Source organism: Pogona vitticeps, chromosome 4, assembly GCF_051106095.1.
Source record: "Pogona vitticeps strain Pit_001003342236 chromosome 4, PviZW2.1, whole genome shotgun sequence".
Lineage (NCBI taxonomy): Eukaryota > Metazoa > Chordata > Lepidosauria > Squamata > Agamidae > Pogona > Pogona vitticeps.
Genome location: NC_135786.1, coordinates 158,372,642 through 158,390,282, shown reverse-complemented (window position 1 = coordinate 158,390,282; position 17,641 = coordinate 158,372,642). Strand labels below are relative to the sequence as shown.

General features: G+C 42.0%; 1 protein-coding gene across 1 annotated transcript; it reads right to left on the bottom strand.

Annotated features, from left to right (window-relative positions):
• Positions 1-1,870: 1,870 nt before the first annotated feature.
• Positions 1,871-8,954, bottom strand: LOC144589205 (uncharacterized). The gene is made up of 2 exons (XM_078393420.1): positions 8,804-8,954; positions 1,871-8,582 (listed from the first exon to the last, which is right to left on the bottom strand). The coding sequence occupies exon 2, from the start codon at positions 8,572-8,574 to the stop codon at positions 3,703-3,705; it is 4,872 nt and encodes a 1,623-aa protein (XP_078249546.1). The 5' UTR covers positions 8,575-8,582; positions 8,804-8,954; the 3' UTR covers positions 1,871-3,702.
• Between the last annotated feature and the right edge of the window lie 8,687 nt (positions 8,955-17,641).

Here is a 17,641-nt window from a genome sequence, read left to right as displayed (position 1 = left end):
GGCTCCTCTGAAGAGTGTGCCAAATCTGAATTGGATATTTTTCAGCTATCACCTACACAAACCAGCGTGGAAAGCTGTATGTATATAGAGGTCCCTCCCTTAGCAGCGCTAACACCCAACGGCCAAATAGAGTTTTATATAACTGGTAACAGTGAAGATTATATCGATTTAAACAATACCTTGCTCTACGTGGTGTGTAAGATCACAAAAGCAAATGGGACAAACATCGCTGTGGATGCTAAAGTGGGCTTTGTAAATTATCCCATTGCCTCGCTCTTTAGCCAACTGGACGTTACCCTTGGAGATCGGCTCATCAGTCAGAGTAATAATTGCTACCCCTATAGAGCGATGATAGAGCTGCTTATGAATTACGGCGCTGACAGCTTGAGCACCCAATTTGCGGCGGGCGGCTTTTATAGAGATGGTTATACAGCCATGGAACAAACCACCGTCGCCCCCCATACCGGAAACTGGGGTTTTCGAATGAGAGCAGAACACACCGGAACCAGCAAGAAATGGGATCTGATGGGGCCGTTGCATAATGAGCTATTTTTTCAGGAGAAAATGTTACTGAACGGCGTAGATGTGAAAATCAAACTTACCCGTAGCAAGGACATGTTCTGTCTGCTGAGTGGTGATGCTGGTGAGCACTACAAAGTGGATATTTTAAACGCCTCTCTGTTTGTCAAAAGGGTGAAAGTGTCCCCGGGAGTTCGCATAGGACACGCAGAGGCCCTTCTCACCTCTAATGCAAAATACCCCATTGAACGCGTGGGCATGAAAGTATTCAGCATACCTGCAGGAAGCCTTGTGTGCAATCAAGAAAACCTTTTTCTGGGACAGTTGCCTAAACAGCTCGTCATAACTTTTGTCGACAATGAGGCTTTCAGTGGTGCATATGACAAAAACCCTTTCAATTTCCAACATTTCAATGTTAATTTTATAGCCTTGTACGTTGATGGGGTACAAGTTCCAGCAAAGCCCCTCCAGCCTGATTATGCAAACGGACTATGTGTCAGAGAGTACATGCAGCTGGTACAAACCTCAGGGAAAGCCATGAAGGACCAAGACATTTTCATCACCCCTAACGAATTTGCACACGGATACACCCTATATGCCTTTGACCTGACACCGGATCATGGCTGCTCAGAACATTATTCTCTGATCAAGACTGGAAACCTTCGAGCTGAGATCCATTTTGCCCAACCCCTAACGGCCACTATTAACATGCTCTTATACGGGGTATTTGACAATGTGATTGAAATCAGCCATAGCAGAAACGTCCTCTTTGATTACATGTGAACATGAATACGTTGCAGCTATTAAGCGTGTTACAACGAGATAAGACCTTTCTAGATGTGTACCCCTGCGACCTGTTACCAAGGAACCTTATTACCAAAAGACCTACCGGAATAGTGGTGAACACCCATCCCCACACGATGCCTGGGGAACACTGGCTGGCCCTCTATTTACCAGCTAAGGGGCCTGGGGAATTTTTTGACTCATACGGCGTAGACCCAGACAACCCACGGATCCCTGAAACAATTACAGCTTTTTTATGGCGTCAGGGCAAAGAAATAATATTCCAGAAGAGACAGCTACAAAACCCTTCGGCAGTGACCTGTGGCTATCACTGTGTGTTCTTTTTACAGAACAGAACAAAAGGTCTGCCGTTTGACCAAATTTTAAAGTTGTACTCAGAAGATGCGACCAAAAATGACCGCATGGTTGTAGAGTTTGTCAAGAACAGGAAAATTCAAACAGCACCCCGATCCTGCAAACCGTTTCATCATATTCAAGCCTGCGGCCCCCAGTGTAAAACATAAAATGTAAGCTGTGCATAAATAAAATAAAAGACAAAAGTTAAATGTTTTATCTGTCTTGGTGTTTATTAATGTGTTTTATAAAGTGAGCCATTCAGGCTTCTTGACTACCGGTCTCACAGGTGTTGTTGGAAGCTCCTTGACGTACAGCCATTCTGGTCTCTTGAACTGTTTCTTGGGCCGGACAACAACCGCCGTGGCAGACGGAGAGGAAGAAGGTGTTGCTGCTGATTTCATCGCTTCTAATTGTTCTCTAGCGGTTGAATTCCCCACGATAGACGTAGGGATATTCAGTTCGGCCAGAGCTTTAAGAAAAACATCCCATCCTTTGGGTTTTCTCTTATCAGAAAGGGCGGTAGACTGGGTGATCCCTCTGACCAGGTCCAGAATATTAGAGCCAGGTAAGAGCTCTCCCCGGTACTGGAAGGACCCTTTGTCATCCCATGAAGAGATCTCTTGATGTTGCCTTAATTTACTTAGCAAAATCTCTGCATTTTTCTTGTAACGGTTGGGAAGGCTGTCTAACACCTCTTGAATAACAGAGGGTAGGGACTCTTGAGGGGCAGGTGGAGAGGGGAGAGAAGCCGAGGCTTGTGGAGGCTGTGGCATTGTTTTTTCCATATCCTCCTGCCTGGTCAGCGCTAAAAACCGCTGTAGAACGCCATTGTAAAGCTTAGCTTTTTCATACTCTGGCAAGTCTGACCTTAAGAGAATTTCTCTCATCTCAGAATCCAGGCGTCTGACCGTGGCGGACCTGATGTTTGCTGGTACGCCCCTCAGCTCTTGTAGCTGAGCACTGGGGACCAGATACATCTTTTCAGCATAATCCATTACTTATTAGTTAAAAGACTGGTTATTAGAGGTACAGCAAAGCCCAATAAGGGACCCAGGAAACCGCCAGACTGCTTCACCAGGTATTTTTTCCTCCGTAGGGGGACCCTCTTGTTACTCAAGGTTTTAATTAGTGTTCGTTTCTTCTTTAAAACACGTACCTGATGAGGTGTTAGAGCTATCTTCCCTTTTAAAGTATTCAGAGCAATTTCTGAAATGGCCGTGACCAGATCATCCGAGGCAGCACATAAAATGGCTTTTCTCTGTCGCAGTGGGGCCTTAATAAGGAGTTTCAAAAGCGGGAGGTTTCGCCTTATACATTCAGACATGTTATCTGGTTGCCGAACAGGCGTCAATAAAGAAAAGGGCTCAAAACAACCGTCTTTTGTTACCTGAAGCAGATTTCTTCAATGTATAGACCACAGGCCAGTCAGGAGGGAAAAGTCCTGTTCTCAGTCTGTAAGGTTCAGGAGTATTGGCATTTAAATCTACCAACAGATAACCGTGAGGAGGTCTTGTCGCATCTGCAAATGCTTCCATGAAGAACTGTCCGTTTCGTGGATACATCTGATGGGCTAGTGTGGCAATTTGCTGCTTATCCCTGGGATTTTTAAAGAGGACTAAAAACTTGGCGTTCAGACTAATGCTTCGAGCGGCCCTTCCCTGTGAAAAAATGTTCTGAGTAATTAAAAAAACACTTACGTTCCTGTGATGCACATATTGTGTAAATAACTTTTCCACTTCCTTATTATCAGAGGCATACTGCATCAAATCGTCCAAAATCAAGAAGTTTATTTTAGTTGGGGGTAACAGAACATCATCATCAAACTTTTCCGGCAAACCTTCTACAAAACGAATACAGGGATATTTACAGAGAAGAGTCTTATATACAGGTTGCCAACAGCCATAACACCAGATAATATTTTCAGGCATGTCAGAAAATACATTGCGCGCGTTGTCCAGCATATTTTTTATAAAAAACGTTTTTCCACATCCGCTCGGCCCTGCTAGGATAGCTGAAAAAGGATGAACCCACAACATCTTCAGTTCAGTAGCCATAAGGCAGGGTTTTAAAGTCTTCGACAATAACTCTTTTGTCATAAACCACCTTTTGAGTTTTTCTTAAAAGCTTTGTATGAATCAACCACTGGCGCTTATCCCTAACAATTCCTGGTTGCTCTACCACTATTTCACGGGGTGAACCATCTCGGTTGTCAGAATCGTACGTAAAAACCAAATCCCTGAGACTATCAAAATTAATTTTTTCAGAGTTAGCAACGTTCAGTGTGATCCCTTTGACCTTCATGCACGCACTACCATCACTGAGTTTATACCCATAAGTTTTAGGTCCTCCGGACACATATTCTGTAATGTGCAAGCCTTCAGGAACTTCACTCGTGAGATCCCCCAGGTAGTCCCCTAAGGGGGGTTTCCATTCACCCTCCCGTTGTACAAAAATGACAGAGTCTGTATCGTGATAGAGAACTCTATCCTGCAGTTTGTCAAGCAGATTGTAAAGCTCCAGACGTGCATAAGCAGTGGTAAAGCAGGCTATGAATTCATTTTTCCTACCCTTGGTGGCTAATCTGTCAGCCTCATGTTTCCATGTCACACAGACAGCATCATCCGCCAAAAATTCAAACATTGACACTGTGTAAGACTCTGAAAATAGGAGGTTGAAATATTCATCCGGATCTCTGACCACCTGAGTGTTAGGCAGATTCGTTCTCTGACCAAACTTTCCCCACAGAGAGTTTAGAAACAGTTTGGCTATCTGTCTTTTTGCGGGATTTACAGCAATTTTATCTTTACGTAGGGATATCCCCTCTTTCTTTTTATAATCATCAATATATTTGTTTTTATCTCCTTCGCTGACACACCAGGCGGGATAGCCCGATGCTTCCTGTTTGTGGCGAAGGTGTAGCTCTATGTAATTTGAAAACAGGTCCGCCGATCTGCTTTCAAAATGCCACACCTCAAAGATTTTCAAAACCTTGTACCCCTTTTTTATGGCAACGTTCAGTTCGATAGTACACCAGGTACCCATCAAGGCTCTCTCCTCATCAGTATGTTTACAAGGGTCTCTCTGGCGGCTTTCTGCACAGGTGGCACACAGCACAAACATAAGTTTTCCACCAACCCTGGTGGGCAACACTGGAAAAAAGAGACCTCTTGGTGGTGATATTTTCGCCTTTACGAAACCAAAGTATGCAGACACATGTTCAAAATTCTCAAATATGATTTTGGGGTGTCCCAGAGGATACTCTTTAGTTTTGTTGACATAGGGGTAAAGGCTGGTAAAATCATAGTAAAGAATCTGCTCTTCCGGTTTAGCTCTGTAGTACAAACGGATCGCGTTTGTACGACCCCCAAAGAGAGCTTCCCTAGGTACTAAGGGCTCTGGAAAATCAGCTGAAGCAAGGTAATTTTTGACAGCGCTGTCGCTTCTTACCATCTCTTTCCATTCATGCTCCCAAACTGATCTGACTTCAAAACCCTTGCTTCTCAAAACGGCTGTCCTTTCCTGTGTAGCATTGAAAAGAGCCCCATAGGTTTTTCCTAACAGAGGATTCCAATCCTCAGAATGGTAACAGAGGGCACAGCCGTGGAAAAAACATCCCAGGAACTCTAAACATATGCCCCTGCCGTTAAGAACCATATAACCATCTACATAAAGAGAATCGATACAAATTTCCCCACCATTCAAGGCGTGCTGTACCCTGGTTTTTTCTTTATGGGCAATATAAGACAGCCACTGTATCGATGCAGATGAATAGCGTTTGCACTGGCGGTGATAGTTGTCTGGATGTGGGATTGCTATTTTATTTTTCTTCAGAAATTTGAACTTGTACATGCTAAGACACACGCCAGCTAGGGTGGGGTATTGAAGAGGGTCTATGGCAAACCAATCATATTCCCCGTCGTACCCTTTCACCCTCTTCTTTGTCAGGGTCATAATTTCATGGCGATACTTTGTGCAGGCCTGTACCAGGATGTTAACATCCTGCTGGCAGTAGGCAGCCAATTCTCGCTGCAGGTTGAAGGTTTTTGTCTTATTCTCCTCATGCCACTTTAAGAAAGCCTTCTGCTCAGAAGGCATCATGTGTTGCACTCCATAAGCTTCGGGTGGTGGTAGGGGGCCCTCATACTGTTCATTTTCAGGGGTGTTGAAGTAATGAGGGAAATAACCCTTAGACTCCTGCCTGAGGCCTAGGCATTTGGGTAATTTTGACAACCCCATTGGTAAATGACATAGAGAATCCAGGAATTTTATATCAAGAGCCGGCACGGCTATTGTTATAAGTTTTCCACCTTGAGTAATAAGTTCTACCTCTAGTTTTTCTTTGACTAGCTGATTGAGAATGAAATATCCATCATAACCTTTTGAATTATGGGCTATAAACGTTGTGCCCTCGAAAACCCTCCCTTCTGTGAAAGTCCGAATAAAAGCCTCGATGCATGACTCACCTTTGAATTCCCATGATTTATCATAAGGCCATGCCTTTTTTTTCTCACCTTTTTTCTTGGTGTTCCCAGAGTCAGGCTCCACAATGCTCTCGCTATATGAACTGTTATCATCATCATATTCTTCACTCTCCTCCTCCTCCTCTTCCTCCTCAGCATCCTGTTCAAGGATATCCTTTATCCAATCGGGCACCCCCTTTTTCACAGAGGACTCTTTTTTAAAGTGTCGCACAGTCTCACCCCAAAAAGATCTGGCGTAACAATAATTGGGGATGTGTAACCCCGTGTCTTGTCTTGATTCTATATCATAAAATATATAATGGGTTGAGATCTTTGGCTCTTTAAGCGGGCGCATGAAACAGAAGTGGTTTACCTCTTCTCCCCTAGGAGCCCAGCAGATATTACATACCCTGCCTATACAGTCCTTTGTGAAATGCTCTGCATTTTGAAAACGACCGCAGTCCTCACAAAACTTTCTATAAGTACAGGGTACCTTGTTCTCTGCCGCCAGCTTGGTGTGTAATTCTAAGCATTCTCTCGACCTGCATTTCATTTTGCAACACTTACACTTCTTCATGATGTTCACATTAGAAGCGCAATCTTTTCTTAGACAGAGTCTACAGAAAAATATACAGTCATGAATATGAGAGTACAATTTGTGGCAATATTGACAGTAATTACGAGCCCCAAAGAGTCCCTTTATATTAAGAACTCCATAAAAGTGATTATCATGGAGAAGCAACGTATACGTTTGTGTATACTTGTGTCCTTGTGGTTTAAACAAGCCCCAGCCTTTGTCGCCATAGTGTGCAATCTGGATATTGACCTGTAAGTGGTCCTCAAAAAGAGGGATGTCAGACAAAGAAACCTCTTTGTCTACAGGCCAGTGGACTGCCTGATACAATTGCAGAGCTCCATGTGCCAACTCTGCATCTGTTGGAACCTTGTTAGACATTACACGAACTAAGCTTGCTCCAAAGCATAGTTTACTGTTTACATCAGTGAAATCGATTAGATGTTTCCTTTTCTTATTTATAATTGCACTATAGGGGATAGAGCGTAAGGCTCTCGGGCGGCTGCCCCCCCTAGGAGGTCTCACAATGGTTACAACTAATCGTAAAACCCCGTCTAAACAAAGTTCCATATTACTCTGCAAAAGATTTGCTAAGTTGGAGAGAAACTCGTCAGCGTCTAGAGCCCCCTTGACCTTTTTCACTGAAAAGAGAGGCTTCTGCATGTTCCCACCCTCAAATCTCAGCTGCACACAATCCCCAGGCTCCAAACTTTCATTAACAACATTAAGAACATCTTGAACCGCAATATGTAAGGCTGAAACGGCTTGTGCATAGCTTGTCACATGTTCCAGATTTACGAAGCGAAATTCTTGCGCTATATGAATGGTGTGGAATCTTTCATTTTCCCACCCCCATCTATTTGTGATTTCTGCATACACCGGGGGGTTTTCTGCATCATGTTCAGGTGTCTGCAGCGCAGAGCCTGGAGGGTGTTCTTGAGACTGTGTACAACTAGAAGTCAGAGAGCCCCCTGGTGGATATTCTTGAGACTCTTGGTTGTTAATCCCTACAGCCCCAGAGTTCTCAGGTGTCTGCAGCGAAGAGTCTGGAGGGTGTTCTTGAGACTGTGTACAACTAGAAGGCAGAGAGCCCCCTGGTGGATATTCTTGAGACTCTTGGTTGTTAATATCTATAGCCCCAGAGTTCTCAGGTGTCTGCAGCGCAGAGCCTGGAGGGTGTTCTTGAGGCTTTGTACAACTAGAAGGCAGATAGGCCCTTTTCCTACGTGCAAGCATTTTCTTAGCCCCTCGTAACAACTTAACAACTCTATTGTGCCAGTACAGTTTCGCTGTGCTTGGTTTCCTCCCCTTTTTCTTCCCAGGCTGATGGCCAGGGTGACCCCTTCTCATTGTACCCCTTTTGGTTGTCTGTTTTACATCAGGATAGCCTAGGCCTATTTGAATTTGAGAGGACATTGCACAAGAAAAATGATCCATGTTTTTAATAGCATCACAGATGTTCTTCATTTCTGGCATTTCTATCATAAGCTGATCTAGACAATCTTTGGCTGTGTTAATCATATTGAAAATCATTTGAAAATTTTTATACCAACAAACAATTTTTGAGGTGTATACAGCTAAAGCATTTCCATCAATTTCAAACAATCCCTCTTTTTTCCTACCCTGCACCGCTTGAGATTTTGCAGGTTTTTTACCACCATCCCCACCGGTTGCCTTGGCCCCCTTCAAGGCCTGAGGATTCCACGGTTTGCTGCAGCCAGGTCTTTCGCCAATCTCTGAACCCCTCGCCATCCGAGGCTTCGCAGGATTTTTGCAACCATCCCCACCGGATGACTTGGACCCCTTCAAGGCCGGGGGGGTTGCTGATTTGCTGGTACCCGGTCTTTCGCCATCCTTGAATCTTTTTGGGGGAATTGCCATATTCTGAGCTAGAAAAGAAACAATGGGTCTTGTAAAGGGGGGGGTGCATTTCAGCTCTCTCTCTCTCTCTCTCTCACACACACACACACAGACACACACACACACACACACACACACAGACACACACACACACACACATACACACACACATTTGTTTTAAAGGGAGGACCCCCCCCATTAAAAACGCAGACAGATAAAAAGGTCTTCCATGAAAATGTACAGAACTTACTCTGATCAGCATTTACTCTTTTAAAAGTATAACCACGAAACTGGAACCTGTCCGTCCTTGGAATATTATAGCTGGTTGATGGTACAATAGGATCATTTTGTGCAAAATATTCATCATCCTCATAGCGAAAATATTTCTCTGAAAAAGATATAGTATTTCTAAATCAGTAGGGGTTTTTTAAAAATTAAAAAGTCCCCCTTAAAACTCATATGTTAATGCTCTTACCCAGTGATTCGCTGGATAATAACCCCTTTTCCTGGTGATCCCCAGCTGCAGAGACAGAGGCATGTTAGAACAGTCTTGACCATTGCAAAGAAAAGCATATTTGACACCCCAGGGTTTAGACTGCAACATGAATACTATCGAGTCACAACTTTATACTCTTGTTCGTAATTATCTTGAAATTAGTTTAAAAGAAGCCGAAAATACAAGGGCTAAATCAGAAATGAGCAATCATTTAAAAAATATCGACTCTTTCATTCAAAAACATTTTGAAGGTCCCGTCGAAGATCATTTAAGAAAAATGCAGATTTCCAGCCTGACTGAACTCTGTACCGCGCTTGTTTTAACTACACAATACGTTTTTCAAGAAAGAATTACTTTTGGGAGAATATTTACAACATTAGCCTATGCCTCATGCATGGCAAAAAAGCTTGAAAAAAACACAAGACCTTTGGAACAAAAAGAAATTGATTTTCTCTCAAGACAAATAATGACATGCATAACTGCGCAAGACAGGTCTTTGAGCTTTCTGAATGGTAATCTGGTATGTATTTACACAATATTCTAATGTAATAACATCTTATGTTTTTCTATTCTATAAAATGTTTCATTTCTTTCTCTCTCTCTCTCTCTTTATTTTTACAGAGAGGTGAAATAATGAATTTTCTAAAACCACGATCAAGAATTGCTATATTTTGGAACTGGCTGCTGGAACTTGTGTTACCTAAAAACTATCTCTCTGGCATGCAGTAAATAAAATATATATTTAGAAACTCTACGCTATGTCTATACATTTAATTAAAAAGAATATTTACATTTATTTAACAGGTTTTAAAATTAATCTATCTCTTACCCATTTCTGCACGGTTAATCTGATTTTTAATGCGTAAGTCTATGAATGAAAAAAAAACCGTAAATGAATAACAATTTTTAAAAGGACAGTCCTATTTTTAAAAAAGTGCTAAATCTCATAATATTCAGCTGAATTTGTTACTCACCTGTGGTATATTGGTCAGCTTCTGTGGAGTTTTCAGGAGGTGTGATAAAAGGGACTTTTATATCTTTTTCAAGGGAAGCAAAAGTTTTTTTTTTTCTGATCCTCTCCTTAAGCCTGTTAAAGGAGAAAAACATCTGGCAGGATGTTGATTTGCAAAGCTACACAATTACAGTGAAACAACGTCACCTCATTACCACATCATTTAAACGGATGCACGTCATTTAAAAGGAAATTATTGCCAATACACAATAAGGGGATGTTGATTTGGAAAGATACACAATTATCGTGAAACAACAGCCTCTCTCTCATCAATAACTGTTTGAAAGGAAATGATAAGACAGGCCTTTGGTATCTCAGCTGAACAGAGGCCCCCCCACCTATTTTTCAGATTTCCATTTCAGGGCATTTAAAGTTAGAAAAAATGCTATTTTGATATTAGAATGCTAAGCAAAAAGGGAAAATGAATAAATGAACAAATGTATGTTCGATTAAAAGCTCTTTATTAAAAAACCACATTTTATTACAAGGAAAATGTATAGTATTTGTAGTCTCAATCTGACTTGAAAAATTATTGTGGGAAAAGCATAAATGATTTATTTTTCACCTCTCAGCCAAACAGAGCTGAATCTGTGTAATATATTACATTTAAGGAGATGAATTTCTGTAGACTTAAAGTTAAACCAGCTTTTAATTCAAACATTTATTCTCTGTGAACCTTTTGTGACCCATCCTGAAGGTGTGTGGGGTGGGGGTGGGGGGTAGTTTAAGGAAACAGCACCATTTAAAGTTAGAAAAAATGCTATTTTGATATTAGAATGCTAAGCAAAAAGGGAAAATGAATAAATGAACAATGTATGTTCGATTAAAAGCTCTTTATTAAAAACCACATTTTATTACAAGGAAAATGTATAGTATTTGTAGTCTCAATCTGACTTGAAAAATTATTGTGGGAAAAGCATAAATGATTTATTTTTCACCTCACAGCCAAACAGAGCTGAATCTGTGTAATATATTACATTTAAGGAGATGAATTTCTGTAGACTTAAAGTTAAACCAGCTTTTAATTCAAACATTTATTCTCTGTGAACCTTTTGTGACCCATCCTGAAGGTGTGTGGGGTGGGGGGGGTAGTTTAAGGAAACAGCACCCTGCCAGTCCTATTGCATGTTTTTTCAGTCAAACAGCTGGCAGGATGTTGATTTGCAAAGCTACACAATTACTGTGAAACAACATCACCTCATTACCACATCATTTAAACGGATGCACGTCATTTAAAAGGAAATTATTGCCAATACACAATAAGGGGATGTTGATTTGGAAAGATACACAATTACCGTGAAACAACAGCATCTCTCTCATCAATAACTGTTTGAAAGGAAATGATAAGACAGGCCTTTGGTATCTCAGCTGAACAGAGGCCCCCCCACCTATTTTTCAGATTTCCATTTCAGGGCATTTAAAGTTAGAAAAAATGCTATTTTGATATTAGAATGCTAAGCAAAAAGGGAAAATGAATAAATGAACAAATGTATGTTCGATTAAAAGCTCTTTATTAAAAAACCACATTTTATTACAAGGAAATTGTATAGTTTTTTGTTTTTTGTTTTTTATTCATTCATGCATGCTTGGACAGCAATAATAATGATCATCGTGTAGTTGTAGTGTTAATTTAGCAATGGCTAGATATTTTTCATCTGTTGACCTCAAAAGTCTTTTTAGCAATTTATAGGAATCCCCTGAAACTGACATACATTTAATAATCTTGTGTATGTAATGTACATTTCGATTTGTCATACAGAGCATCTTATTTCTGAACGCTGCAAGCGTTATAATGAGGATAACTTTTTTATAGCAGAGTTTTTCACATATCTCGTTCAACATCTTGGAATAGTCAGCTTCGTTCCAACCTATGCACGGGTGCGCTTGTTGTGCACAAATATCTTCCTGGCATCCATAGCACCTTTGAATCAGATGTTCAGACAAAGCGTCTTTTAGCATTGCGAAGAGACAGGCCCTTGTAAGGGCCTGCATGTCCTTGTGTTTTTTCAGAGAATCGCCTCCGGCTTGCAAGTGCTGCATCTCCTAAAAATCAAAGAAGGGTTTTAGCACACAGAATAAGCATCTATAGCACACCTAATAACCATCTATAGCACTCCTCTACCACCACCTTTTCCCAAAGGTTACCTAGCTGCGTTTCAGAAGCTTTCTCATTATAACATGATGATTCCCCAGGATGACATGGTCTGACAGGGTCTTCAAGACGTTTTAATGCTACTGGAGGCCCATTTTCACTGTCAGAATCTGTGCTCATGTAGCGCTTTCTGGGTTTGGCAGCGTCCATGGATGCAGCGGCCTTTTGCTCCTCTACCTTTTGGCCTGCCTCGGGAGCTTTGTTCTCCTTGTCAGCCATGTCTTTAAAGCCACAAGACCTTTGCAAAGAGCCGCAAGAGCGCGCAGAAGGGTCCCGAACCACGTTTATAGCTTCTCTGCAAATCCCTGGGACTTTCCCACCCTTGCAGGGCCTAGGGCATGCTGAGGCATGCCCTAGGGCCAACCTTTCTAGCCAAACCCCCTCCACCCGCTCCCCATTGGTCCACAGGGGCCGTGGGGGGGGCACAACCCCTCGGGGACCAATCCTCAGGCTACCCTAGGGTCACGGGGGACCCCAGACTCTAGGAAAAGACACCTATAGGCCCACGGTGACCCCCACAACCCCTGACGTCATGCAGGGCCTAAAGGCATGCTGGGGCATGCCCTAGGGCCACCCTTTCTAGCCAAGCCCCTCCAACCGCTCCCCATTGGTCCACAGGGCCGTGGGGGTGGCACAACCCCTCGGGGACCAATCCTCAGGCCACCCTAGGGTCACGGGGGACCCCAGACTCTAGGAATACACCCCTATAGGCCCACGGTGACCCCCACAACCCCCGACGTCACCGCTCGACCAGCCCCTTCCGCCGGAAGGGGCCTGGGTCGAGCCTAGACGCCGGAAGTCCCTCCCCTTCCGCTGCTGGGGGTCCAAAAGGGGGCGTGGCACCTGTCAAATTTGAGTTTGAATAAAGCTACCATTACCCTACTACTAACAGCCTAGCTTGGAGAGCCAAGAGTAGGCCTTTTCCTGCTCTTGCATATTACTGCCATCTCCCAGCACCTGAAATGTCTGATGTGAGAAGTGATGATTCCCCATTTCCTTGTAGGCTGCTATCCTTAGAGTGAAAGGAAATTGCTTCTATGGTCAGGATTAGGTCAGAACTCAAAGCAGCCACACCTGAATCTAGGATATGTGAGACCTTGTAAAATAGAATAAAAGGCTTCTGCATTTTGATAGTTGTATAGAATAAAAAGTAATCTGCCTTTCTGAGCTACTAGAATAGGTTGCAAAGCTATGAGACAAATATTTTAAGATATGAGCTTTGCAACCAAGTGTTACACAGCACACAGGGCTGGTTGCAGATTTTTGTGGGCCTTCAGGCACAACAGTTTTTGGACCCCACTCTCACCACACCTCTTATTTCACCCTCCTCAGCTACAGCTCCTTTATACACAACCTTCTCTTGAGCCCAGTTCTTTTATTCCTGGCCCCTCCACTGCATCACTTCATCAGTTACTTCCTATCTTCCTGCACTGCACTATATCTCCTTTGTGCTCTTTCTCCCCTAGTCCCACCTGAGATTACCCATTTGTAGACATGTATAATTACACCTATACATACCTCTCAAGTTGAAAAGTCTGCCTTTCTCTCACATTTTTGTTTCTCCACCACCTTTCCTTTTACCCATCTGTACATATATGTGGAGGGACGTGGTGGCGCTACGGGCTAAACCGCAGAAGCCTCTGTGCTGCAGGGTCAAAAGACTAGCAGTCGTAAGATCGAATCCACGTGACGGAGTGAGCACCCATTACTTTCTCCCAGCTCCTTGCCAACCTAGCAGTTTGAAAGCATGCAAAAATGTGACTAAATAAATAGGTACCACCTCGGTGGGAAGGTAAAACGCCGTTCCCTAGTCACGAGAAAAGGCACTCTCCTCATGTGTGGTGTGAAACCAAACAAACATCCTTTATTATGAATACATTTTACAAGGAGAAAAGCTAGATCGATATATTATATAACTAGTTGTATGGGCTTGCATTTTTGCCAATGTGGAATTTTTTTTAGCATGATCATCAGTGGCAATTCAATCAGGCTGTAATCTTTGTCACTAGTATGCAGGTTTTCAAAGTTCTATCTGTATTGCAAATGTACCTAAATCTGAATAACTTCTGCCATCACAAAGAAGATACTACTTCCCCTTTGGTGGAGTGTTGAGTTTTTAGTTAAAATGTAAATGTATTCTGTAAATAGGCCAAAAATATTTCATTCTCTATTAAAAAGGGATAGCAACAGGAGAGTATGTCTCATCTAGCTGATCATTCGGTCCAGAAGGAAATAGTTTTCCATCTTTTTGTTTTTAACCTGGAGACTGGAGTTGTGTTTGAATTCGTTAGGAGGTCGAAGCAGTTCCTCTTTTTTGGCGGGAAATAACCACAGAGATCCGTTTGAATGGTTAGCAGATTTATTTGTAGTAACATTTGGTGATTCAACAATGACTTCAACAGGATCAAAACAATTAAAGTATGGCAATTGTTCATAGGGAGAAGGCATAAATCCAAACTGCAACTTAGGAGAGTTTATTAAGGGGCTGGTCCAAACCATTCTTTGTCTATGGGCTTCCTCAGCGGAGCGCTCCTCACTGCACATATCGTGCGGCAACAAGGATGCCTGGCCCAATCTCCCTTGCCTGGTGGCTGATTGAAGGTCGAATCTGGTCTGATCACCCTCGTCCAATGAGCTTGCCCCCGGGGGTGGGGGGTGGGAATCACTACTGCCCATTCTTAAGTTTCTGTTACAGTCACCTTCTTTTCTTTTTTATCCGGATCGGGTAATAATCCTCCTACACTAAAGTTGGGAAAGTCTTCTAATAACCCACACGTTCTTCCATATCTAAGCTCTTCCTCTTTTCCCTCATTTCCCCTTCTTTCATCTTTCTTTATCTCAGTCTGCCGTATACTGAAAACTCCCTCTCTCCTCTGAACTTTTATATCCTCCTTCCACGCTGGTAGAGTTAACTCCTCCTCTTTCCCTTTTCCTTCCTCTACCAAACAGACTTCTACTTGAGGGGACGGTTCACTCTCATCTTCCTCTCTCTTTCCTACTTCTCTTTCACATGGAGGGAATTTAAATAATTGCATTGAGAGTAACATAGTTGTTCTTGTGACAATTTGGATCTTCTCTGACAACAGAAACATTAAGCTGCAGTCCTGTGTAGTGACTGTGGTGCTAGATGGTTAAGAATGAAAAGCCATTATGACAAGATTTGCTATTGCAGGAGTGTAAACATCTGTTTCACAGTCAGGTGGAGGCATGGCACAATCCTGGAAAACACAAAAGCCCCTGTCAGGCATTACATCACATATCCTTCTCTTGCCCATCCATAGTCCTGCCCATCACTAAACGAAGTGTGGAGGGTGATGAATCTGAAGTGCAACTTATCTGCTATCTGTTCAGGTTCTGGATGTGAGCCAGAAAACCTGGAAAATCAGGTTTGTGACTGATATCTAGAGCTCTCCCGGTTATCAGTGACCGTCTTTGCATAGAAAGGTGACAAAGTCAGGGGTGGAGGGGGTGGGGCTAAGGAATTCCCATCCTCATCTATGTTATACACACAGATTGCAACACCTGAATAGGGCTGAAGAATTCTGATATGGTAACCTAATAAAAATTGCAACTTCCTTTTTTTTCTTTTTTTGGGGGGCGCATGGAGGATTGGTGAATTGAATCTTGCCATACCATATACTGTATTGTATGACAATGTGCATGTAGCATTAGTCACAAAACTGACTGTAAATTTTACAACTTAATATTATTTAGTATTTAAATACATATTTAAAATAAAAATGCATTAGTAGTGTCTAATTTTCATGTTTCCTTTCCAGATAAAATGTGCCACCAAGTCTGTTACAACCCTATTTATTTATTTATTTATTTATTTATTTATTTATTTATTTATTTATTTATTTATTTATTTATTTATTTATTTATTTATTCAATTAATTAATTAATTAATTGATTGATTGATTGATTGATTGATTGATTGATTGATTGATTGATTGATTGATTGATTGATTGATACCCCGCCTATCTGGACTGATGGACCACCCTAGAGATAAGTGAAATTGTTAAGGAGGGGCTTTTAGCATTGTCATCCCCCACTTTCTATGGTTGAGCTGGGATTTGAACTCGGATTTCCTGAGTTCTGACACTCTAACTACCACTACAGTGGCTCCAGGTATAGTAGTTGATGTTATACAAACTTCTCATTTGAAGAAAGGATTTTAACCTGATCCATTTGCATACTTAGCCAAGATTCCAATGATGAGGATTCATCATTAAAGCATAAGGAAATGTTGGTTATGTTCTGTTGGCCTTCTATCTGAAATAACGAAAAACAACAAGACAAACTTCTCGCAGAAATCCATGGCGGGTGCATGGTGGTTTATCCTAAAGGCCAGAAAAAACCATGTCTTCATATGTAGTATATAACTACATTGTGTTTTTGTGTGCGCAGTTACAGAAATGCAGGAGTATGTGTGGGTAGACCTTGCAGGAAATGCAGTACATGGGGAAGTGGGGCAACCCCCACCAATAAGACTGGAGGTAGTTTCACTCTCCCTTCCTTGTGGATGGAACACTTAAGGAAAAAGTCCATATTGATGGCAGCATCCTGGTATTTGAAAGCTAATAATCATTTAAAGTGCAAAAAAAGCTATTAGCTTGATTCTGGCCATAGATAATGGAATGAAGTTCTTGGGAAGTAATAGCTCAGTGCTTCCTTGCTAGACTTCTGTTTTGAACTTTCTTTGTTCAAGCATGACTGCTTTAAGCTGAGTAATATGGTCCTGGAAGTCGAAATGTTCTTCTCACCAGATTCTGACTATTGCTTTCAGTGATACAAAAATTCTGAGCATTCAGCTGATGTGTTGCCTGTAGATATTGATTTGCACAGCTTTATGAAAAGCATGATGAAATGGGAGAAACATGGTCAAAGAAAGCTGAGGGGCAACAAACAGATATTGCAGTACATTTCTCCTAAGCTAGGGGAAAAAAGAAACAAGAGAGACAACACCTTTGACAAATCATTGCAAGAGACAGTCAGACCACCTGCAAACAACAAAAGATGGCTGTGTTTTCTGCAAATGTTCAGCAGCTTCATCTTCATGATTTATGATTTTGTGTCAAGGTGCACAGTGTAGGCAAGACGATTAGACAGTATGCAGTAGAACAACATGGAGAAACTTATGTGCAAGCTTGGTTCCACATATGATAATACTAAAAGTGAAGTATTGTGCAAAATGCTTGATTGAGCTTTTTCCACGTCTAGGACAACTGACTCAGTGGAAAAGGACATGCAACTCAGGTACGTATAGGGAAATCATCCCTCGGGCGTGCATGGTAAGCTGAATTGAAGCCATTTAGGTCCTGGTCACAAGAGGGAAATGATTTCTAATTCTTCCAATACTTTCCATACCTCTTTTCTACTGAATTGTGGTCACGTAGTTTATATCCCAGTTTTAGTGGGATATAT